At 41.6% G+C, this 26,566-nt stretch overlaps 1 protein-coding gene across 2 annotated transcripts in view; it reads left to right on the forward strand.

The window, feature by feature from the left end:
* roraa (RAR-related orphan receptor A, paralog a) overlaps positions 1 to 26,566 on the forward strand; it is a 194,914-nt gene that overhangs the window by 135,225 nt on the left and 33,123 nt on the right. Inside the window, exon 1 of one of the 2 annotated variants that reach the window (XM_044355480.1) lies at positions 10,291 to 10,428. The exons of the other annotated variant lie outside the window; for it this stretch is intronic. Within the exon in view, the coding sequence (XP_044211415.1) occupies positions 10,398 to 10,428 (31 nt within the window). The 5' untranslated portion in view covers positions 10,291 to 10,397. Of the gene's footprint in view, positions 1 to 10,290; positions 10,429 to 26,566 lie in introns of those variants that run through there. 2 annotated transcript variants of the gene reach the window in all.

Here is a 26,566-nt window from a genome sequence, read left to right on the forward strand (position 1 = left end):
CGCTTGGGTTTCTGAGTTGTAGAACACTAATGCATTGGCTGTGTGAGCTGAGGTATTTTCAGTTAATCAAACATGAGATTTATGGTCCTTAATAGTGCTATACATTGCCAATTTAGGAGAATAATATGTCCCAGTTGCTGCCTAATTTTGCTTGGCAACAGGCGCACTCCTGTGGAATCGCCCGGGGCAGTGTGAGTTGTCTCTGCATAGCTCAGTGTTCCATGCTCAGTGGTTGTTTGAAGGTATTTCATCACATTGTTGCCTTGATTCAGCTCTGTGGGGATTTGTTAGTTGCACTCATGTGGGAAGTGCATCCAGTACATTGTTAAGCTAGGGCTGATAATGAAGATCAGCCAGCCAGAGTCCCCTGAGCTACACGGAGAGAGATAGTCTAGTGAGACGCACAGCACAGACATAGTGGAGCAGGACGAGCACACACAGCAATACACACAGACGCAGAGGAATCATCAGCACAAAGCATACAACACTGAACTGTGCTGTGGTGTATTAGAGTAAAAAACACAATACAGTAGCGCATACTGTACAGTAAACTATTATCAAATGTTAAACTCTGTTGTTCTTACTGAACCTTGCCAAATTATAGTTTAAATATTAGTTGAACAATCATGCGATCATTTTAATGTTGTTGCCTTTTTGTCAGGATTGAAATTGACAACACAGGGCCCCACTAAACACAGCCACTCTTTCTGTGGAAAGTTATTTGATTCTCAGCGTGATACTAGAACTCGTTGTTTCCTCTTCTCCCAGAGCAACATTGAACGCTTAAATTGACACAATCTTTTTCTACCTCTGTAGGCTACTGTAGGTTATGTTTCATCTTACTCTATTTGTTTGTTCCACAAAGAGAGTATTTTCTTTTTGGACATTTTGGTTTAATCTATAATAGACGGCTATTTTTTTTTTTTTTTTTTTTTTTTCTGAAATAGGTCAGTGTAATCACAACAGTGAGGGATGGACAGTCACTGTAAAAAGGAAATCAATAGAGCTATCTATTTGTCGTAAACCAGGCCAGCATGATTTTTCTCCATTTTTCCTCTCCTGCCATACTTTTTCCTCTCCAACACAATATGGCTGGTCCTCATTTTTCAGTAAAAGCATTATGTCTGCCATTTTGTAAAATTGCAAATGGCCTTTGTACATGCACTTTCTTTGCATAAGTTTCTCTGGGTAAGGACGCTTCTTTTTATCGCCTCCTGGGGGCCCAGGGTGTTTTATAAGGAGGAGAGTGGTGAGGGGAGCCATAAGGGTGCACGACAGCTTATTGTGGGGCTGGGGGTGCTTTGCTTTTGTTGGCTCTTAATCTGGTTCTTCTCTTGGTGCCGGCTCTTTCAGAGAATTTGAGCCGGAGCGAAGAGAGGCCTCGTCAGCTATTCCTCACCCTTTCCCTTTTGTGTCTCACCCGAAACTGAAAGGCCCTGTCTTGAAGTGTTGTCAAGACAAGAAAACAAGAGTAAGTGACATGTGACAAGGACACAATGCTTGGATGGGCCAGCCAAAGTAAGTGGCCCCATCTGCTGCGGGCGATTTCTCTTCTGCCGGCTGTCTGCCGCCTCAGGTGAGAGGGGCAGGGAGCGAGGGCTGTGCTGAGATGGTGGCGTCTGCCAGGCGAAGCAGTTGGCATGGCTGGGAGGGCACGGCCATCCTCGCACTCGCTGAGGCACAGCACAGTAGACTAGCCTTTGCACAAGCGCAGGTTATCCGTCACTCATCAGGTTTCCGATGCCTCATCACTTTCCCATGGTGTACACACATTCAGCGCAGGACAAGAGTGTCAGCATGTAATGAAAGGTTTGATTCATGGAGGGCGACATAGGCGGAGGTCATGGAGCTCCTCCAGATATGATCCTGACTGATGCTGATGGGGAAGCTTTAAGATGGGGGGCCATAATTAAATGTCCTTGTGCCATCATCAAGTTCCTCTGTAGCAGCCATACACACACACACACACACACAGTCCTCTCGTGATCTAAGCTTATCTCCCTGAATGTGTATCAGAAATTGATGGTCTTCACTCCTCACTGAAGTGCACTTTGAGACAAATTATACCAAACTGAAGCAGAGGAAAAAATCTATTGTCAGAAATATTCCATTATGGATTTTTTAGAATGTGAAAATTCTGATGCAATATTATGCATGAATAAAGGCGAGTAAAATTAACATATATAATTTAATTCCTGAATTATTCATCGGAATGTTGTTGAATAAACCATGCAACGAGCAAGATGTCCCCTATAATAACATTCCTTTGAAATATCTTGTAAGCGCCATTTCAGGATCAATAATAATCGTCACAGAGCATCAAAGAAAAAATATGTTGGGACAAAACACAACAAACAAGAGTGTTTGCATGGTGAGCATCAAATCTTTGTTGAAATTGAATTAGATTAATTTGAAGTGAGGATCATATCTTTCTGGCAAATAATGTCATTCTGTTCAGAAACTGAAGTAGTAGAAAAAAAAAAGTAACATCTACAGAGAAGAAAGCAGAAGTGCTCACAAAAGCTTTCGGTGATATTATACATTGACATTTGTGCTGATCGCATTGTGCGCATTTTGTTGAATCTGCTTTATTAGAGAAATGCTGTTTTTTTTCCCCGTTGCTATTAATTTGTGTTTCTGTGGGTGTACAGTGTGAGAACAGAGAGATGTGGTTAACCCATTGTGAAGTTAGCCGTCATCATTAAGATTCTACAGATAACAGGCATGCGGATTTCTACTGCTCAGCATTATAGGATCCCAGACATCAAAGGCAGGTTTTCATTCTACTGTGTCTGCGGCACTGTGAAGGGGAAAAAAAAGAAGAAAAAAAAAAGAAAAAAGAAACGGGAAAGGAGATATGGAGTCAGGAAAATAAGGCAGATTGGGAGAAGAGAGGAGAGCATGTATACATACCTGCTTGTGAGTCAGGTGGCACAATGCTCTATAATGTGTTTCTGCCACAGAGGGTCCCTCCTGCATAGTTAGCTCCTTGCTAAATTGGCGTCCTCTCTGATTAAGTGGTATAGTCCTTAATAACGCCGTGGCTGACTGCAGGTTGGTTCACTTTAAAGATCAAGTTCATTTCTCACCATGGTCATTAAAGCTCAGGTCTGCGTAATTCAAATCAATTCACTTTTTTTTTTTTTTTTATTCCATTTCACTTTCACACAGTGTAGCCTCCTTTTATATCTAGTCAAATGTGACTCGCTGTCAGCAATGTGTTGCTTTGTACAAATCTTGTAATACTATTTCCACTTCTATTACCCAGATATTACAATGAAGTTCGTCTTAATTCAGATTACTTTCTCCTTCGGCATGGTGCCATTATGCTTTTGCCATTACATCAGAGTGAGCTGTGCTACAGTGTGAGTATTGAATGTACAAGAGAGAGAAATATGCTGTTCTCCAGTATTGTGCTGGATTACAGAATCAAGGTCGACTCACAAGACACAGAGCAGCATTATCCCTTAATCCTGTGTTTTGGTTTCAAATAGCCTTTTTACACCTAATCTTCACAAGTAAAATGACAAACATGAATACTGAGGTAGGTATTTAAATGTGCATTACCTGCAATGTTAAGGTCAAAGGCTTATGCTGACTTACAGTGGCTCTATATTTCATGAAAGAACAGACGATCATGTGTTTGCCACTTATTTTGTTGCGTCTGTATTACAGAAGACTAGGGAGTCTTGTGATGAAATTCCCTCAGGCCGTTTCAGATGGATAAGTCTGGGAACTTTTCATGCAAACTCTGAGTCATTTCTTCTTTGTTTTTCTACTTTTTCCTATTTACAGTCTGTAATGTTTTGAATGAAGTTATTTCCTTTTCACTTTAACCTCTCACCCAAGTTTGGGCATTATACTTTGGGCATTGGGAGGACAAGCTTCAATGAGTAACCAGATATAGTGAGTATACCAGTTGCAGCACTGAGGCACTGTCTCCCCTTGACCAGGCTGGTCTTAGTGTGTCTGTCAGGCTCAGTTGTGGCAGAGCTGGAGGAAACTTAAAGGTGCTGTGAAAGACTAAAAGTGGGCCAGCCGCTGCTGCCTCCTGTTGACCTACCTTGTTCAGAGGGTCCAGGTACAGACTGATGACAGGACTCCTCCTCAGCGGACCACATTACTAATGTGTGAGGGTGCAAGAGGAGCACACCCAGTGATGAATCACTCCCCTGCACCCATGGCATCCTCATAAGTCAAGAGTAAAAGTATTGAGAGTGCGCACGGTAAAAGAGCTCCTTCGTCCCATCCGCCGTAGAGAAACTCCATCCAGGCCCGGTGGAGGAGGGGAAAGGGGAAGGCTAAGTGGTGCACGTCGCACATAGCCTGAAGATCTCCCTCAATCTTGAGGAAAACATTAGTCCCTCTGGTGACTCACTTGTTTTTATAAAGCTCATAGAACTTAGGAAAAGTTACTTTCATGTTTGAACAGAGCTGCTCTTTAATAAATGGGAGTAATCTACATTGCGTTGATCTGGACTGCCTCATCGGACCATTACCTGAAGTCATAGTGAACATTAAATGTGTTAGTTTAAGCTAAAGCAGTTTTCTTCTGAGAGTTTCTGCACCGAGCAGTCACAGGAAAAAGGCACTGCCTCATTATTCACTTTGGTGTTTCAGGAGAGAGAATAATGGTGAAATTGTTGAAAAACTGCAGAGGAAATATTGAGTAAATTTAGAGGTTTTAAAATAGATCTTTTTTCTATTGAAAACAACTTTATTGATGCAAATCTTGTACTTCACTGTTTATTTCTCTCTTTTCTTCTTTCTTTCTAGCCTTAAGCCAGAAGGTTAACTATTTTAGTTTACACGCCTACCTCCCCCCAGAGCTGACGTCGGGCTATATTGGTGATGTTGGGGGAGTGTGTAAGTTTGACGCTAGGTAATACATCACACACTCCGGGGGGTCTCCCTGGTATGCTCTTCAATAATGAAGTTCATTCGTTAACTTCTCCCTCAAAGGCCAAGTTCCCCTGCTGCCCTTTTCAACAGCCATTGCAACTCTTACCACAGTCACCCTACCAGCAGGGAAAAAAAACACATCATCATGCTTTTCCCCTTGACAGGCTCAGTGGTTGCCTTTGCAGGGCATGAAGAATAAGCAGGTCCATTACCAATCCCTCATGCCTGGTTATAGCCATAATTATCACAGGGAAAATGACCTGCTCTGTTTGGTTTGCTGTGCAGGAGCTGCGCCTTCCTAATCACCTCCTCCTTCCCTCCTGTCGTCCTCATGCCATGGAGATGGAGCTGGTTTTGGGGGAGTCTTGCCAGTTCATTAGAATTCACAGGGTTCCACCTCCCTGCCTAGCCAGGCTAAGCCTCTCACACAGGCTGCCATGCCTGCGATAATCTCCCCACCTCGTTCCCTTTCGCTCCTTCTCTCTCTATCATCCTATCCCTTTCCTCTCTGTCCCCAAGGGCAGCCTTGCACAAAAGAGATGCGCTACAATTCATTGTTAAATCTGATTTCTATTGATCTATTGAAAGATTGTTCCGTGAGATATATGATAGCACTCCAGCAGAGCTGATGATCTCTCTTTACCGCTGCCTTTGCATCCGACAAACCAAGTAAACAAACTGATTTATTCCAGTCAATTAAACAACAATCTTTGTTGAATAACTTTGTGTATGAGGTGCATATTTTTTTTCAAGGTTGTATCAATCAATTGAACAGCCAGTTCCAGTCGGCAGATTGTAAACACTTTTGTTGCTGCTCAAATGCCCAAAGACAGGAAGAAATGTCCTGGTGTAGTTATAGCAACACAGCCACTAAACAAAACCGCAAAAAAGAAAAAAAAAAAAGCAGCTGAGAGTGTTTGATGTTTTCCATTGAAGTAGTTATCACTTTGTTCACAGCCTCTTGTCACTACCTGACTCATACCTGCAAGGGGTCATTTAACATGGAGCAGGCATGCAAGTAAGTGATGTGAAGTTTGGTCAGTCCACAGAGGACAAACTGGCTTTGCTGCCATGGTGACACAGAACTTGAACATTTTTTATTTATCTAAAACATTTGATTCAATTGATTTGGAAATACCAGAGACTTTTATTTTTCTGTCTTTTCAAAAAAAAAAAAAAAGATTTAAATTTAGCTCTATAAATAACCATGGCAGTAAAACAAAAGGCTATAGCCTTGTCAACCATTCACTATAAGTACTGTGTTGTTGATTCTGATTATAAGACAGTTGACAGGTGAACACTTCACCTATGTAGGAATGATATGCTTTCATATCTCTTCCTTTTGACCCTGCTGTTCTAAAAATATTGTGTTTGTGTGTATGTGCATTGAGTGACAGATAGAACGAGAGAGAGAATAGTGCTGAGCTGGCCTGGGGGCTGCTGTGCATATAAAGGATGAAGGGCAGTGTATAGTCACTAATATAGAGTTATCTGATCAGAGTGTAACTGTTAAGATTGTAAAAAGCATGAGGCTTATACCTACAGCTGCTACCTCGCTTGACTAGACACACTGTGCTGCTCCATGGAAAATCCATTAGCCGTAATGAGTTAACAGCATTTCCTGTAGCTACACATTATACCATAAAACTCAGGCAAAGCATCTGTGCGTAGTATGTTTCTAAACTCTTGCTGTTCTTATTTAAACATGTCTTTAAATGCAACCCTCCGCAGTCCTCTGGACATAACCCAATAGTGTCCTCTATTTTCACTGAAATAGATATTCCCTTTGTTGTCTGTGTGATTTATTGAAGTCTTCCCACAAGTGGAAGCCCCCAGGAAATTGCCTGGAATGGCCCTAAATTGGTTTATGATTGTGTGGTGTGGGCCGGTGCTGTTATGGTTCTAATATTATGCCCTCCACTCCTTGGCATCTATATTAAATTGATCTGTATTGTTTTCATGGAGTGCCTGTTGGAGCTTGTTAATTCTACCGCTGCTTCAGGCTTGTGGTGCAGTTCCAAACACCCGGGTGGCTCTGTGGTGGAATATAAGCCTCAGCTTTCTAAAATATATCCTGACAAGAGTGGGGGCACAAAATGAGGAAGTCCATAACTGTTTATCCTGTGGGGTCAAAGGCCACAGAGTGCAACAGCGTGAAGACTACAGGTCCTTGGTCTTAGAGGCCAGTCCAGAATAGCTTGAGTTAACGTGGATCAGCTGCATGGTGGAGTCTGTGCGTAGAATGGCTACTGACAGACTGCTAATGAGGCCATTATCAGCTCTGGTCCTCTCCTCTCCTCCGGGGGCACCAGTGGATGCTCTGCACCACATCTCAATTGAATTCCATTCCACAGAGCTTGTTTACAGTAAATACATTTGCTTGAATTAATCCAAGAGGAGTCTGAGACACATGACTTTACTGGTCTAAATGCAGAAATTTAGTTCCTGGATCATCTCAGAATCAGTTGACAGCAACATCACTTTCACAATTTCTCTTTTATACTCAGGAGCATAAAGAAACGATTGACTAAAATGATTCCATTGATAGCTTCACGACACCACATTAATACCCACAGACATTTGACCATCAGTGCCTTTGTGGTTTAATCAATGCTCTAATGAACACGTATCAGCAGCATATTGGCATTCTGTCACTGGTAATGTGGAGCAGTCTAGGAAGAATGTGATCAAGAGCAAATGAAGCAGCTTTGCTGGAAACATCTCTCCTTAGGGAGGACCAGGCTTTTAAGCACAATTATATACAGTTGGAGGCACTATATTTGTTGCAGAACTGAAAAGAACAACATCAAGACCGATTTATTATTTTTTTGTCTCTCTTAAAGCATCCATCCACCCAAATTACAAAAGGCAAACATATTTTGGTATATATGGTGGTATCTGGCCATGCAGATAGGTTTGGTTTTATCTGCCCAGGTTCTTTGAGATTTCTGCGGGCAACCCAAAACATTCTAGATGAACTGGATTTTGTTTGTGGTGGTCACAGTAATGTAAGAAATACACAAGATTTTTTTAAAAGACAACTTATTTTTATAGGACTATTTCTGTGGTAGAAATCAAATTGTGTTTTTTTATTTTGTAATTTGAGTGAACCAACCCTTTAAATGTGAAAGTTGAAAGGGAGAGAAGTCACTGGACAGTAAGTCCCTGAGAGACAATATTTCACTTTATAGTTCACTGAAAAGCTCTGTGAAAGGCAACTTTCTCCAGATGAAAAACACCGAGTCCAACAGGCTTTTGTTTCTGTGTGTTACATTGCAATGTCATATTTTACAGCTTTTACTTTTTTTTTATTGTTAGAACTATGTTGTCATAATCTTCCTAACCTGTAGGGAACTCACTTATTCACCTCACAGACTGTAAGCAGACAAAAGAAGTATGCCTTCTAACCCTCTTCTGACGCTCAGGTTGTAATATGGATGTTATCCTCCTCTCAGATGTTCTTGGATAACCAGCCAACAGACTCAGCCCCTGATATCATGTTTTTGTTCTTGTAGCTCATAGCTCAGCGTGTCGAGCCCTGGCTGGTTCTAGAAAGATTGATACAACAGCCAGTTTGCCAGACAACCACAGATAGTGGCAGTTAAACATGTCCCTGCGTGGGCATCGGCCTTGACTCATCTAGTGAACTTTTAAGATCTTGTGGCAAGATGTCATCATTGAAATGAGACGACGGCGTTGTCTCTGACATCACATTGTTTGAATAGTTTACCAAGGCCTGTCTAGTTTGTATCCCAGACACGCTCCATTTGATGCTATCAGCCTCTGAATGATATTTTGTTCATTAGACGGTGTGCAATAAGAGACCAGTGTTGACACAACGTGAGTTAATGTGTTTAGTGTCTCTAATGGATCATAGAGGTCCTAATGAAACATTGTCATGGGAAGATTTATGTTGCATGCTGCTGAGTCCTCATTTCCATAATATATATTGTTAGACGTACCTTTATTCAATGAATTGCACACAATAGAAGACATCAAATGAATATAGATATTTAGAGTGTAAAACAGGAATAAATAAATAATCAAAATGTCTGTAACAATTGCATTGTTAATGTGAAATTCTTTCCCTGCGGAAGCATCATAATTCTGTGGCAAATACCCACTGCTGTAGTAGTGTTATTAACGTCAAACAACTATAGAGAATGTGAAATGATCTTCCGCCATCTCCAAATTTGAAATACCGGTGGTGTAAAAAAAATATTTTTTGCCCTTTAATTTTTAGATTTCAAATATTGCAGTGTCTGAAACCGAAGCTGCATGATGTTTGTCTTGAGACGAGATGATATGAACACCAGCTTATTCATGGACATGCCAAATGCAACGTGGTTATTGGCCAAGGCTGGATTGCACTAAAACCAGAATATTGTATCAGAGAGAGGCAGCTGGTTAGGAGTCAGAACAGATTATCATATGAGAGAGAGGATGAGCAAGGAGAGGGGGAGGAGAGAGAGAGAGAGAGAGAAACAGAGAGAGAGAGAGTGAGGTAGAGACTGGAGTGGGAAGCAGGGGGCGAGAGCGAGGGGCACAAGAGGGAGAGAGAGAGAGAGGAAGAAATGATAGCAAGAAACTCATCGCCCGGTCGCTGTGGGGTGGAGGGGATCATCCAAACCCTTCCGTCACTATCTCTCCTTCTTCACCTGTCAAAGGAGTGTGTGAGAGCAGTTGGAGAGAGAGAGAGAGAGATAGAGAGAGAGAGAGAGAGAGAGAGAGAGAGAGCGGGGCATACGGGTCCTCTGAGAGGTCAAGAGAAGAAGCTGAGGCTCCACTCATCTTCTCTCCGTGTAGGGCCCACTGCTGCTTGCAGACATCTGGCCTCACACTGATCACTCATACCTACAGACAGGGAGGAGGAGAAGAGCAGAGCACTTCGATCTTTGAGCTACAGAAAAATTACACATCCCCTCTTATCCATGTTCTCCGCGCTCCTCTTTTTTTTCTTTTTTTTTTGCTTGCAATGTCTGTTGTTTCCTCTGTTTTTTTTCCCCCTTGCTCCCCCCCTTCATCCCCCGTCTAGCCTTTTATCCCCTCTTTGACTTTTTTCTTATCCTTGACATTGCACCATTTTTAAAGACAGAAAACCAAGAGAGTAGAAAGGGCAGAGCAAGAGCATGAAAAACTGGTGTCTGCTAGAACTGGTTCTGACTTTATCCTTGCACTAAAAAGATAAGCCACAGAAGATAGTGAGAGTGTGCTGTGTCTAGCAAGCCGGCATACAAGGCTCTGACTGCAATCAGTGGGAAGAGGGCCAGCTTCCCTGCCTGAGCTCTCAGCGCCCCTACTGGCTGCATGCTGTGCCAATCAAAGGCTAGTGGGTGGGGAGCAGTCAGACATGAACACTGATGTCACAGTCACATGGATTCTGGTGTGGTCATGCTCGGAGGCTGAGAGACAGAGCTGTGCTGGCCAGCTGCTGCTGAGACAGCAGTGGAGGGCTTTGCGCTGTGATAGTTGTTCTCTTATGGACTCGAAGCTTAATGATGTATTTTGTGATTTCAGCTATGAAAGGTAAGAGCAAAATGCATGCTGATCCTGCACCCAGAGTAACAAGTAGGGAAGTACGGCTCCGCTATTCATAGCCTGCCAACTCTTTGCATTTCATTTGCAAGGCATGAGTGTGGCAGAGAGAGAGAGAGAGAGAGAGAGAGAGAGAGAGAGAGGGGGAGGGAGGGAGAAATACAGTATTACAGTGCTTCTGAATGCATGCAAGTAAATTAAGCTTTTCTAATATGTCTTTTCATGCATGAACAGAATTTATTTTTTTGTTGAGAAATAGAAACTGAGCTTCTTTAACTTCTTTAAAAAATCTGTAAAGGTATTCTTGCCTTGATTTTATTGTTCTCAGTGTGTGTTTTCTCACTGCTGCTGTTGTGTGGGGTGCTCTGGAAACCACAGCCGGTGTAATCTTTGCACGGGTACATCTCTGACGAGAACAGCTCCTGAGCTTCAGAGCAGAAGTTTTTTGGCTTAGATGTGAGGTAGCATGCACAGAGAGGGGGGGACAGGGGGTCAGAGAAAGAGAGAGAAGGGGGCATGGGGGTTGGGGGGGGGGGGTCGCTATTCCTCTCTGCCCCGTTCTTAATCCTGTTGTTCCAGTCCAGAGGACGTGTCTATTCCGCGGGAAGATGTGCGTGGCAGTGTTGAACGTGGGTCGCAGACGGGCGACAAGGCACTGGCACGACTGGCAGACTGTGATTCTTTGAGTTGATACTAGTGCATGTGTGTGTATATCTGTGCGCGAGTGTGTTGTGTTCCACTGACCTATTTTTTGGGTAGTCGGGTTTACATGTGTGGCCATGAGAGCAGGACTGGGTCCTCCCAGTCGCTGTGATGTTGATCTAGTATGCCTAATCCCAACTCTTCCTCCCCCTCCATCATACAAGCATACATGCGCACACACACATCCGTGCAGACAGATACTGAAAGTGCAGTCAGACATACAGTACAGCATACACTTCTCTCATGCATGCTTGCACACCGGCGTAGACACACATGCACATGATCATGTGTTTCACGCATATGAATTCACTTTAATTCTTCCATGTAGACCAAATGTGAACAACCGTTTCCAGACATATGTGCTCACATGCACACATGATACAATCAAATACAATAATCATGATGAGGAACAGGCAGCTGTCATTTTGCGTTAAATGAAAAATACTAGAAATTATGATTTGGTGTAACATTTGCTGCTATTTTGTCTTCCCGCATGTCAAAAAACAAATTTACGTTTTTTAGTTTTTTTAATCATAAAAAAGGCAGTGGAGCATGTTCAAAATACACAAAAAATACCTACAAATATAGTTAATGTGTGAAAGAAATAATGCTATAATTAAATGTTTAGATTACTTGCTATATTAGTAATATTGATACCAAGCCTTGCAGCTGATCCTAACTGTGTTTTGTATTTTTACATTTAAGTTTTCCATCCAAGTATCATGCTCCATGTGAGAGACTGACCATTGTGTTCATTTCTTTTATTCTATTGATCATAGTGTGTGAGAATTCATTTATGAGGTGAGGCTCATAGTCATTTGCGTCTGACTTTGTGTGAAATTGAGAGGGAGTGCAGTGCTCTATCTTATTCTTAGTCAGACACATATGAAAAATGGCCTTTGACCCAATGTCCTTTATATGTAATTGCTATTGAAGGGCTTAATGAAATCGTACATTTTTGGACAGAATCGGGTGTCTTGTGTTGTGAGGCTTTTGTGCGTTTCTTTAAATGTGTGGCATACATGTGAGAATTTCAATGTGTATATTTCTTCTTTTCTTGGCTCAATGTAGAAGAACACTTTTTTTAAAATACATTTTTTAAAATTGATTAATTTCATTTAGACAAATTAATAGAGACAAGCCATGTACTGACATTTTCTGTATTTGTCATTAACACTTGTAAAAGTGAACCTGTTTACTAGCCAGTTTCTGCTTGTTTTTATCTCTCCTTTGAGCTCTGTCTTTCCCCTTATTAGTGCTTCCAGTTTGACAGGAGCTGCTGTTATCATGATAGGTTATTGTGACAATGTCAGAAATTAAATTAAAATGTGAACAAGCAGTATAATTAGAAACTAATTTACACCGCAGTAGTAATTTCTTCCTGAAAATGGTCAGTGAAATGGATGTGGAGCACAATGACTTGCTGTCTTGGCATACACTCCTTTATTGTTTTGTTAACATGGTTACATGATTATACTGCATGTGCCTTTTTTTGACTGTTTTATATTGTTTTTCATACTGTACATTACAAAACAATGATGATATATTATAACAAACATCTCTTGTGTGTTTCTCTCTATGGCTTTGTCGATACTCTGCACCCTCCCTACCCACCTCTCCCTCTCTATTCAGCCTATCTACCACACCACTGCCTCTCAAGTACCTAATTACCTGTAATGGAAACATCCCTCTCATTACCCCATGCAAATTAGCCAGCCTACTCAGCACAATTAAGATGAAAATTCCAATTACATAATTAAAGAAAGTTGTTTGATGTGTGGATTGACAGAAAAGGTAAAAAGTGCGTCTCATCCCAAGTACATATAATTAACCCTTGCAAAAGAGTGTTATTGTGGGGAAGTATACGTAGCTGCAATTTTTGAAATTGTCAAAAGCAGGGCCCACGAAGGCACTACAGTGTATGCAGACAGCACATAAATATGTGATTTAACACGAGTGTGTACTAGACTGTAAAAATGTTCTGGGGCCGTAGAGAAGGTAAAGCTAAATATCTTGTGATAGACGCTTTAAGGCTATGTTAACAAGGCTGTAAATATTTGCTGTAGATTTAGTACTCTTTGTCTCTTTCTATCAGTGGCCGATTGAAGTGCTCACTACCCAGTGCTGCAGGCTCTCACACATTAAAGCAGAGGTTAACAAGATTGGCTATTATCCAGTTAGGGGCTGAGGACATGAAGAGCCAAAGGAAAAATCACCACAGATTAAGGTGAAGGCAAATATAGCACAAGTCACCTGCAAGGATTTAAAATAAAAGACCCAATTACAAAGAAGAAATATTTCAAGAAGAGGTGTTCTTCCATCATGTAAAAAAAACCAAATGCATTTTACTCTGTGATTAAAATAATCTGTTTGAATGTGAACATATAATTCAAATTTGAATATTAATGCTATGAAATAAAATTTCGTAGAACCCTAAAATTATATATCCCACAAAATCTGCATTTATAAAAAATGTTTTGATTTAATTTCACCTCCTCTAAGAGAACATTTACATGTTACGGTCGAATTGAAAAGATCATATCTGGAAAGACGAGACAGGAAAGACGAGACAAACAAGAGTCACTCTGGCCGACTGAGGGTGTGTGCTTTAGCCCTCTCTCTTGCCTCTTGGCTGGCTGAGGAAGTGGAATGGCGTCCCCACAGGTTATTAAAGTGTGTGAGGTGTGCCAGTCTGTGCTGTGCACACTGAGACGAACATCCTGGCTGCCTGACTGTGTGTGGAGAGACTGGTTAATGAGATATTGACTGCCCATTGAGAGCATGGATTTTTGATTTTGGCTCCATAGAAGTTGGGAGGATAGGGAGGTGCACTCAGGAGAGGAGAGGAGAGGAGAAGAGAAGAGAAGAGAGGAGGGGAGAGGAGAGCAGATATTGTGTTTTATGTTTTTTATTACCATCAGTTAGTTTTGTTTACAAGGCTATGTTTTGTTTTTTTTTTGTTATTAATGTTAGTAATGCTTTTGAAATGGTTATTAATTGCTATGGACCAGCCTGTACTTAATTATACAAATCACTTTATAGATTATCATGATTAATAATGTACATGCTTGCTACACCAGTTACCAAAACACAAATTAAAAATAATCAAAATACCTACAAAACAAAAATAAGAGAACATTTTTCACCATTTTACAGAAATACATAATTACTGTCTGTACTGATACCAAATGAATACCTTCTCAGTATCAAATGATTGATTACTGTGGAACTGATTTGCCCATACATACAGGCAAACCAAATAAACATGCCATCATAGCCATGTCTGAGCACAGCATTTATATTGTACAAAGATTAATCTACACCTCCATCCAAGCCATTGCCAGAGTGCCAGACAGCTCCGTCAGTCATCTTGTCTTGTCATTCACACCTTGTGGTTTTGACAGATTAGCCCAATCACAGCCGAGGTTAAATGACTCTCCTGTCCTATGCCCAATCAAACAGCAGGCTACAACAAACAGCAGCAGCAGCAGCTCAAGATAACCATCACACAATGATGATTTTTGCTCTTTCTGAAACATTCACACCAAGTTCAGTCAGGGTTCTCGATTTGACTCTCCAGTCAGGTAAAACATCTAGCTGGGCTTAGTCAAATGCCTCTAACTTAAGGGTAATTTCCTACTTTACTTTCACTCAGTATTTCAGGAGTCACTTATAGATCCTTTGAAGTGTCTCCCTGTCATGCAGCATTTAGCTGCTGATAGAATACTTCCTCTGTCAGCACTCCTTAGATAATCATATACCACAGTCCATGGAGTTAAAGAACATTTCTACTTTCATTTTTTTTCCCCTTTCTTCATGTAGCTCACTGTAGAATATGTACAGAGATATTTTCACTGTCACTGTTCACAGAAACTCTTCTCTTTACATTGTAATGGTTTGATATTTGTGGTTATTTAAATACTGACATGCATCCTATCAGTGTGGACTTACTAAAAATAATGTACAATACGTATTTTAGATTAATAATAAGCGTAAATAACATTTCTACAGCCTCACATGCCCTGCTGTGCCCCATGTGCTTTGCCATTTGGGGCTTAGAAGTTAACAGTGTTTTAAGAGAGTAAAGGGTGAAGTGTTTTTCCTTTCATTCTGAGCGTGTTTCGTACCATTGGCTTTTTTTCCCTCTGTGGGCCTCGGGAGGGCTGTCCATTGGCTTTTTGAAGTTGCATCAAAGAGGAAATGGGGGAGAAAAAGCATTATTGATTTTGCGTTTTGTCTGACTCAAACACTGAGGACAGAAAAACACATAAGGAGTTTAGGTGTTGGCAGTGGGGCAGCGCTGTCTCCTGTGTGTGAGCCAGAGGGAGACGGGGGAGAAACCGTAAGAGGTAGAAGGTGAGGAGGAGGAACACCAGACAACACTAATGCATCTCTCCCTAGAGTCGTACGCTCGGTCCTATCACTTCTATCATTTCTGCTCTCCCTTCTGTTCTTAATGGCAGAGTAAATAAAGCCTGATACTGTAAGGCTAGAGACAAACCTCCGTCTCTCCCTGCCATGTCGGATAGTTTTTCCTCCTCTTCCATCAGGCCGGTGACTCCTGAGCTCTGACAGCACTCTCCAGTTGACCTGCTTTTCCATGAAACACCAAGCTGCTCTCTTCTCAGTTGTAATCAGATCTCCCTGCTAGGCAAGCATGCCGGCAGCAGGCAAGAAGAGGAGTATTGTTTGTGTGGTTTATCACCTTTATCCTCCTCCTGTGTCAGCCCAGCAGAGGTGAGATGAGAGCGGAGTACTTTTCTGGTGTTAATGTGACCTAGGGTGGCTCAAAACGAGCTCTCAGTGACAGCAGTTGATAAGAGCCGTAACTAGCATAGCTTACTCAGCAGTTACACTATGGATATGGCGTGGTAAAGCCATGAACTTGAAACCGATTTCCTACGTTGCACGTATGAATATCAGTGGAATTTGTTGTAAGAGAAAGACTGTACACAGTGATGGCATTGCTAAAATTGCAGCACAAGTATGCTGTAGAGTCAGAGAATGAGCAAGGGTCAGAGGTCACAGCATACTGGGTCACACTCCCCTCTGCTCCATGGAGAATGCCTGCGGCATCTAGGGACCCTGGCGGGGAACGGAGGATGAAAAATGAGAGGTGCACGGAATTTTGATGAGATGAGGGAACAGGCAGCGTTATAACAAAGGTCGTCACAACATGCGCTCCGCCGCTTGATTACAAAAGGGAGAGAGGCGTGTGAGGCGTTTGATTACATGTCCCTGCAGAGACCATTAGGGGTTCTACTTGTAGGACGGCATCATTTACACTCATCTGATCTGGCGTACGCGCTGATGAACAAACAAAGTGTGAATCCTCCGGAGCACTAGGGGGTGCTCTTCAAGAAAGACAAATGATAAGAATATCTGTGCCAAAGAGTTTAGAAGTTATGACAGTCTCTCAACTTCGCCGTGAGTGTCGACACTGGCTAAGTGTCGCTGCCAGGCAGCAGAATCTAACAAAGCGTGTTTGAGTCTCCCACAGGAACCCAAGTGGGCCGGAGTGAAAACTAACTCAAGGTTAGCAGCATTAGGCGCTCCTCGCCCCAACTAGAATGCATGAAAGGAATTCTATCATCATAAATAACAAAGAAAAACAGCCTTGCCAGAACAGTCTGCTTAAGATTGATTTTTTATGCACATGCATTCATTTGAAATAAAAGAAATGCTGCTTCAGTGCTAATTACAAAGATGAAAGGAGGTAGAATGTGCAAGGCAATGAACTTTGTTTAAAGGCGCAGCACATGGCTTAATCAGGGACATGGTGCTTTAATGAAATCCAACCCCATTTATAAACTTCTAGACTATGTGAGCATTTGAAAATTAAACTGTATTCACTCAGTTGATGTACAAGAGGGAAAAAAAAAAGATGCACTCCTTTGCAAGTGACAGTCTGAACATCCCAATTCAGCGAGTCAGGCATGAGAGCCAACCAAACTATGTGTGTCCTAGACAATGAGTGTGTGGATGTTTCCCAGCTGGAGCAAAGGGGTTAACTGGCTGTGGAGAGATCCTTGACCTATCTGAGATGAGCTCCCCGCCCCCTCTAGCAATGTGGAATATCTGATTGCTGATTATGAGTTTATTCCCCATCGTGCTGAGCCTTTTGCATGTCAGGATCCATCCCTCCCCAGCTGAACTGATTAAGGAGCTGGAGATGATGCTACAGCTCTTAGCGATTGCTAAAAGACTCTTAGAGAGCCTGGTAATCTGGAGTGCAGCTGGCAATCACCCACCACTGACTCTTTTGGAGGCTTTTTTGGGTTGTTTTGTTGTTTTCAAGTGGGTTTTTTTTTGGCATATTGTTGTCTTTGTTCCCCTGGGCTTCTTGTTTCTGGATGAGAGCTTTCCTAGTGCTGAGCACAGGTCCTTGTCAACCTAGCTGCTCAGCTCAGCCCAGTCCAGCCCCAACAACAGCAGCCTCAGCAAAGACCCTCGCTCAAAGTCTCAGGATGTGCTTATGATCACCCTCTTACAGGAGCCTAATTTATGGCGAAAAAAAGGATCTTCATCCCTGATGTAAAAAAAACTCTCACTTTGCTCATTTTCACAGAGCTCCCTGAATCCAATACATGGGAACAAAGGCATCAGATGAATTGAAAGAAATAGCTCCTCGGTTACTCAAAAAATGCATCCTCATGTAAACTTTTAAGGGTTTATGTGCTGTTCAGTGGATTTCTGTCAAAGAGAAACAAATAGAGTTTTCTAGCAAAAAGACTGCTATGGCTGCTTTATTTGCTTGCGGGGATCTGTCGCTTAGTTACAAATCAGCAGCTGTCGTCTCGAAGTTTTGTTTTTGTCAATAGTTGGAGGGGAAGAGGAAGACAGTCCTATTCCAACAGCGCTGATGGGTGTTTTAATGCCTTTAATGTGTGACTGGGGGCAAGAGAGTAGTCTGCCCAGAGTATTCTCAATTACTATCAAAGCTGTACAGCCCGTTGCTATTGACATCCTACTGTCAAACACATCACCCACAGTTTTATTGCTAATGCTCCAGTGTTTGCAAATACACTGTCCGGTAGCAGTGTTTACACAGTCATACACAGGCTCACAGACAGATACATCCAGTATGGTCTTATCAATTGAAGAATAATACTGTCAGTTTTCTTATTTCTTAACACAGTTTATGTTGCTGTGTCTGGACATGTGGTCAACAGTAAAGCTAATGGGGTTCCAGACGTGACACCAGTCCAGACATCAGTCCCAGTAAACAAATGGCAAATTTGCAGAAGACAGGAGAGCTTGCTTTTCTTCTGCAAATTAAATGTTTAGAGGTGATACACTGCTGTGATGAAACATGTTCCATGTGAGTGGTGTAACAACATCGTCTGAGAAGAGATGGGAGGGGAGCTGCTCACAGACTCTGTGTGTGCATGTGTCGGAGGGTATGGCATTTGTTTTTGTCCAGCAGGAAGTCATTATTCTATTTAGATTTTTTTTTTTTTTTAAATATCAAAATCATTTTAAATTTGTGTATTCTACACTTTTCAGATGTTCATGATTGCATGCCACAGAATAATTTAAGTGTCATTAATTTTTGTGGGGAATAAAATGCTGCCACAGCTCAAATCTAAACCTCAGGAAACTCACGCTTAGATTTTATTTTCAGCACAGACAAATTACAACTCTTCATATTTTTTCTCATTATGTATCCGCCTCATTGTTCTGGTACATATTCGCTGTCACTCTGGATAAACTAAAGGTAAGAGGTAAGAGGGGAAATGAGTGAGGACATGATGGGAGATAGGTGAAGCAGATTTTTCTCCAAATGAGCATGATCAGAGTAAAACTACTGTATGTCTGACATACCTTGCCCACTTGAGTGGGTAAGGAAGTTGTGTTTTGATCTTTTGACATATGATTACATCGGGCCTTTCTGCTTTGATCTCAGCATGGATTTTTTTTTTTCTTTCTCTTGATGTGGGATTATTATAATTTATACATAAGGGATTTTGTTTTTTCTAAGGCCTCAGCAAACTTGAGTAAACATGGTATACATAGTTGACTAACATTGTATTCATTTACACATTCTCATTAGCAAGCCTTAAGGTAATTAATCAGAGGCTGTGGTATATAAGGAGATGGACACCGTAAAAATAATTTATTCCTTTCTACTCTTATGGAGTGTGTGAAAAATGTCTGATCAATTCCTCCCTTAGATGTAGCTCTTTGAAGACATCCTGTGTCTTATGAGAGCACCAGCACAGTATTTATTCTCTAGAAACTGCAGGCTGTAGACCTTGCATATGCTGTACAAACATTGTAGGACATTGTTGCCTGGTTCATCCTAATAGCCTGCAATTACCCCTAAATATAGGAACTGTATAACCTCAATTAAACCCATACAAGTGTAACACATTCATATTGCTGTCCTCTGTTGCAGCACTGCAGCTTCAGTTAGGTTCAGAGTTTGCAGTTTATTGTTAGTGTTCACAAAAGGTAATTATAGTAAAAATACAGAGGACCAGTTACTAAGATTTGTGTGCCTTCCTTGTGCCACTCTGTGCTTAGAGATGTGCAGATACGTAGACAGCTGCAGACTTTAATTGCGACCATTGTAAATGAATTTTGTTACTTTATAGTTATGCCTGGAGGGCAGTCTCAGTGGCTGATTGAGTAATTAGCAGCTGCCTAAGTAAATCACATGCTAACTGCACACATTTGTGAGTGCAAATTAAATGAACATCCTTAAAAGTGCAGCTCAACATTGCGCTGCATTTTATAACATTTGCCCAGAATCTCTATAAATAATATTATGAACACATGTTTATTGTAGATCCTAAAAAATATATTTTTATATATATTTTTTTAGATTGTATATGTTTCTGTTGGCCTTCTTTTTCTGAAGGCACACCCTCATGACATTTCTGTCCCATATGTATATTAATTCAATGAGGATCCCGCAAATAACAGGATTGTGGAAGGACCATTTTTGCATGGAGAAATTGTTGCAGATTTTTTAAAGGAAGATTTTGCTGGGAAAAGAAAATTGTGCCATTATCACATCATGAAGTGATACACTATATTACCTAGTCGATCAATTAAATTTTCACTACATACCAACAGCAAGATGAAATGATTGCACAAACACATCAATAGATGCTCCCTTATATTTTCTATCGTTTTAAAACACAGAAATGTATGAATTGTGGCTGTAACTTGAACATGGCTATCACTGAGCTGCTAATGCACTGACGTGATTGCACACTTTTGAAAACATTTATATTGTAGTGGATTTATGTTGTTAGAAGCAACTTGTCTTTTGTCCATCTTTACGTTATTTGAAAGACGTTTGTTCAATAACACCTTATGCATCATTTTTACAAGCCTTTTATAAATGTAACATTATTATTAGGAAAAAAAACTTGCACTGCAGTAGTGTTCAACAAATTGCTTTATCTAAAGGACAACAGTAGTTCAAGTATAACAACTCTACCAGTGATCATATGTAGACAGCTTCAGATTTTAATTGCGACCATTGTAAATGAATTTTGTTACTATATAGTTATGCCTGGAGGGCAGTCTCAGTGGCTGATTGAGTAATTAGCAGCTGCGTAAGTAAATCACATGTTAACTGCACACATTTGTGAGCGCAAATTAAATGAACATCCTTGCGCTGCATTTTATAACATTTGCCCAGGGTCTCTATAAACAATACTATGAACACATGTTTGTTGTAGATCCTAAAAAATATATTTTTAAATATCATCTAATCTTTGAAATAGTAGAGAACTGAAAGCTCAAATTATATACTGGATCTTACACCTGTAAACTAGATGTCCAATGAGCTGTTTATCAGAAATTAAATGTATACCTATGTGTTTGACTTCATCCAGAATTTCAAAAGATGCCTGATACGTTTTAGTCTCCTCAACATACATGCGTAAATATAAGCAAGTTTCTGTGAGTTTTTCATGTCAGTTCTATCACATGAAAGGGAAAAGCAGGGGTGGTGTATTTTAGCATCTCCGTTTCTCTCTGAGGCAATCCAGAGATTGTTCAGTTTGCATTGTAAACTGAATGTTATCCATAGGCAACAGATATTTTATGGCTATTACTGATGTATGTTCGTAAGATAGATTTGATGTCACAATAGTATATCCCTTGAGCAACCACAAAAGCCTCCAATGATGAAGGGTTTATTTTTAAAACTACAGGAAATGCTTTCTGCAGATTAATTCCAGTGTATGGTTCCCATTGTGGGAGAAACAAATTGGGCTTTACGGAATTAGTGTGTTTGCTGCATAAATCAGAAATCTATTTCTGAAACATATGATTGTGTTTAATGTGATTGGATGCCTCTGCATTGCCTTTGAGTGAAAAAGGAAGCAAACCTTCCCGACTGAATTAGAGCTCAAAGTACAGTAACGATGGCTCTGTGTTTCTCCATTGACCCAGGTGTGTTGTCTAAATACAATATGGATGTGCAGGGATGCCTGTGTACTCCAGTGCTGGGAGACTATTTGCTGAAGGTCATTTGGGATCATAGCGTGCCATTAATAATTCCTGAAAGCATCCAACATCTCCATCTGTTCTGCTGCATCCATCGCTCCACTTCAAAGACAAAGGCAGCATCTGCAGGTTAGCATTAAACCTGCCTCCAGGCTAAGATGTTGGAGGTGGGATTCTTTGTTGAGAGAACATATCTCTGGTCATCAGGCCATGCTGCTCATATATTAGCCAATTAATGTTTGTATGTTTGCTCCCACGGCTTGAACTTATGAACAAAAAGGTACACAAAGGCTAACTGATGCACACATACTGTTTATTGTAGCTATTGTGTGTGTGTTTTCCAGCTTTAATGGGCTGAATTTAGTGGGCATGTGTGGTACAGTAATTCCCCACATACCCTCGCAGGCTACTGGCCTCTACAGGGATGCAATTACCACCCTCCATCAAGTGTGGTTGGTCCGCTTGACAAGGTGTTACCGGAGAAATTATCAAAGCTGATTTTAAACGAAGCATTTAATTACATGTATTGTGTGTGTTTGTGGGTAGCTGAGCAAATAACACATATTCACCTGTGTGCCCGGCATTCAGCGCTGTAAAATCTAAACAGGTCTCAATGACAGGCCCACTTCAGATACGCAGGAGTCCTGCAGGGAGTAAATGGATGTTTGGCAGTGGCATGCGCTGCCCGGGCCTGGTGGGCGCAGTGGGCGAGGAGGCAAGTGCCTGGCAGAGTGAAAGATGGCCGTGTGCAAGGAGAGTGTGTGCACACAGCTGAGGCTGTGACAGAAAACAGTGAGAGTTCTGCTCCTGCTGCTCCATCTTCCACTGCCAGTGATAGATCTCCACTTTAATTTTGTTAATAGCACGAGTCCAGCACTCACAAAGGACTCGTACCATTAAAACAGCCTTTACTTTTACTCAGATGAAACCAGTTATGAAGATGTATTTGGTTTATTTGAGGAACGGATATCTTAACTTGTATAAAGATATTTCATAATTTACTGTAACATAGACGGTCCAGCGTATCATTCGATGAAGCTTACAGTTATTACTGCCTCACCCCCCTCATGTGGTCTGCTGATAAAGCACCTGTACTCATGAGTAACTCCACCATCTTTCAGCCCTGGGCTCTTGTACTGTACTGCAGGGCTGACCAGTGAGTCTACTCAAATCACCATCAGCTCCAAACTGCTTAGCCTGGCCAATTTGAATTTCACATCTCTGCTGACTCATAACCCTGTCAGGACCTTTCTTCTTTATCATGTCTGTGCCTCCGGTGGACTCTCATCACAAGCAATAGAAATTAATTATTCAGATTAGAAACCGAGCCACAATTACTGTGATTTTTGTCAAAGGCTTTGTTTTGGCTTAATGTTGATATCTGATTGGGATCATACTACAGAGCCTAGATTGTCTTTGAAAGCAATTATTTTGCTGTATTTATTCATTCATGACATTTCAGCGGAAGTTAATGGCTGTGTCAGAGCAGGCAGGGAAGAGAGCAGGAAATGATTTCCATCAATGACACACTCTCAAAGTAGTCAGGTAAGAGCGAGGACGCCGCTGTGCCTGGCCGCTGCACTGGACAGCGACTCAGATCAACATGATAAAGAGGGACTGATTGAGCTCCGTACATCCACAGGAAGCTGAGCGTTGGGGTTCAAGGTTATCTGGACAAATCAGAATCCTGTTTCCATTCATCCCCTCCTCACCCACCAGCCAGCCTTTCCTGGACAAACCAGCAAATTAGCAATTCTGATGTCTGCAAGCAGGTCTGGCAAGGGAATGCCTGTGAATCCTAATGCCATGATTAAACTTTCATATCCGTCCGGGGGAAGTGCTGCATATACAAAATAAGCAATCTTTTTTTTTTATTTTTCAGCACTTTGAGTAAGGCTGTTGAGGTGGGCAAACATAAACCCTTCAATAGGGTTAAATGGACCAGGCCAAGTGGTGGTGGGGGGGGGGGGGGGGGGGGTTGTAGGGGGGGTGATCCTTCAGTAAAATCACTCAAGTCTTTGTCTCTCCTCAGTGAATATAATTGGTAGTGATATACTTAGGCTGCATTCACACCAAATCCAGCAATCTGGCACTACGACGCAGGGGGTGGGGGCGTGTTGTATGAGGTACTGGTGAGACAATGAAATACGATCCAGGAAGTCGAGTTAGACTTACAGATTAATGCATTTAAGGACTTATCGGGAGCCAAAACGCCACACAGCAGTTTGTAAAACTCACAGACAGGATTTTACAACTCTGGGAGGTTTTCACGGTGGCAACTGTTTTATCTTTCGTCACGATGATCATGAGGTATACAGCCAAATACGGTGTTCACATTACAAAGTGATCCACCAGGAATCTGCGCTTGCATGTGATTGGCTACCGCAGCGTGATGTCAGATTGCATTTTGGCAAAAGTTGAGTCTGGTTCAACTTCTTGCCGGGCGACTGCTGCGTATTTTTGCTGAGCCCTATGCGCTCCCCACTCCCGCAGCGTAAACGCACTGCTCCCATTTAAATTAATGGGAGGACTGCTGTTTTTCAAGCATTGCCGAATTTGGTGTGAATGCAGCCTTAACATAAGAAACTGTATTTGATTTAACAAGGTGCAGGAGTCATTTGCATTGCAGCCATTATTCTACTGTATCAGTGCATCTGTAAACAGGCTCAATCCTCAGTCTTCAACATTGCAAATGGTACCACTTGGTGTGGATTAACATATTAAATGCTAATGTTTAGGGAAATGGAATACCCAGGCAATGTTACGCTCCTTTAGCCGGCCACACTGAGTGGATGGGAGAGAACGTGAGGGACAGGGAGCCTCAGTCCAAACAGCGAGCCAGGCCTGGATGTGGCCATTATGTAAGATGGTCTTATCAGGCTCTACCGCCTGCTGAGCAACAGCCTAGCTTCCCTCTGCTCCCCCTTCCTGGTGCTCCCAAAACATGGGCCTTCATTAGCAGGGCTAAATATCCCCGTTCTCTGCAATCTCTATCATTTCTTGCCTTGAGGCAATCCGATAATTACCTGTTCTCATTTCCCCTCCTTCTGGCCAGCAGGGAAGTGTTCTGACTTGCATTAGTTTGCATGAAATATTATCAGAATATTGCACATTTCTCCATCCTGCAGCCTCTGACACAGGAAATATGGAGTCACAGGAGCTGTGATTGACAGGTGTCTGTCTTTCATGTTCCTCTGAGAATAGCTGCTTTGTTCTGGAGTTACAGCAGGAATTTTGATGGAAGGACGAATGAGTGCGTAATGTGTATAAAGGCTTTGTTGCTTTGTTTAACCTTCGTCTGCCATTATTTCTGGGCAGTATTGTTATGCTTTACATTGCTCTTTCTTACCCAGTGTAGGTGTGAAAGAACGCAGGTTTTCTGAATTTAAACTCATGAGTGAGTTTTCTCCATAGAAAAACTATCAGCGCTATTATAGAATAGCATCTTCCTCCTTTTTGCAGGGTTTTGGGAGAGAGATAGATGAGTACATGGCATATAATGCCTGGGAGGGGAAGGCATCTTGAGTGGTTATGGTCAGTGTTATGGTCAGAAGGGCAGGAATTCCATCCAGCTGCACATATTCTGTCTCATATTATTCATTCCTATCAGTAATAATGTCCAGCGGCTGTGGATTAGAGGATGGATAAGCTTTACCACTAAAGGCGAGAAGCTCCACTCAGCCTAACCTCTGCAGTCAGGAGAAATCACGATGATAGCTTGAGTAAGCAAGAAACTACATCTGATCTTGATATGATGCAGTACATCCTTATTTATCCGTTATAAATGTCGGCTACTGAAGTGCACATATTCCTACTTCAAATATTTCTGTTTTTAGAAGGTAATGTCATGCATGGTGTTTGCCACAATGCATGTCTGTTTTATTGCAATGAAGCATGAACATGACAGTTTTTTGAGATTGATTGTATCCAATTTAAAAAATGTCTTTAAATGTCATTCACCAGTGGGTATTGAAATTTAAAAGGAAGTTGTGTGTTAAGCAGAGGATCCGTCTGATACGGAGTTGTTGTTGATGCATGCGCTTAAGCCCATTCAGTGTCTCCCCTCGCCTGGATGTGGGATGCAGTGATGATTTTGGACTTTGTGACGGTCACTTTAATCTCTAATGAAGGCTCGTCCCTGGCTCTGCTCAGCCCTCTGATAGCAGAGCAGTCATAAACAGGGCTGTCAGGGGGATTGCAGCGCTAGCAGTGCAAATGGCAAAGAAAACCCCAGGGACCAAGCCATGCTAGCATTATGGTCTAATTCAGATATAGCTCGGAAAAGACCGACTTTCATATGAGGAAATTATTCTACTCTTCCCTACTAGCTTACAGTGTGGCTGAATTGCAGCATACCTTTGGAATCACTTTTCACTGCCTGTCCCTTTTAATCATAAACCTTAGTCCAAGTATATAAGTTGCATTCCTGTGCTGTCAGTTGGTCACCATTATCCTTCAGAGTGGAAACTGAAATACCATCAGGCTAAATCCAGCTGCAATAAACACTTAGCTTTTAAGATTGCATCACAAATTGACCATAAAATTTGTGTTTCTAAATTCAGTCACGCCATGTTATAGCATATGCTTCTTTTAGTTTTACAACATTACCATACAAATGAAGACAATTTCATGTTTAACATTTAGTGCAAGATGTAAATGTGTGCTCAAATGATTCTGTGAAACTGATTACTGGTTGCTCTGTGTTCTGACACATCCTGTGCTCATGCAGCATGTGCGACAGCTGGGTAGTAATTAGAATAATCTTCTCCCTGGTAGTGATTTAGCTTTCATGACTGCAGCTTACCTCAAATTGAAAATAAATTTATAGATAAATGCCTTTGCTGTTCCAGCAAATTATACCGCTGTAACTCAAAGGAGCCAAGTTGTTTATTTTGGTAGTAAAGGAGCAATCAGAGAAAACAAACAAAGCGCTTTATGAGTGCTGTCAGATTAATAATGA

Source organism: Thunnus albacares, chromosome 7, assembly GCF_914725855.1.
Source record: "Thunnus albacares chromosome 7, fThuAlb1.1, whole genome shotgun sequence".
Lineage (NCBI taxonomy): Eukaryota > Metazoa > Chordata > Actinopteri > Scombriformes > Scombridae > Thunnus > Thunnus albacares.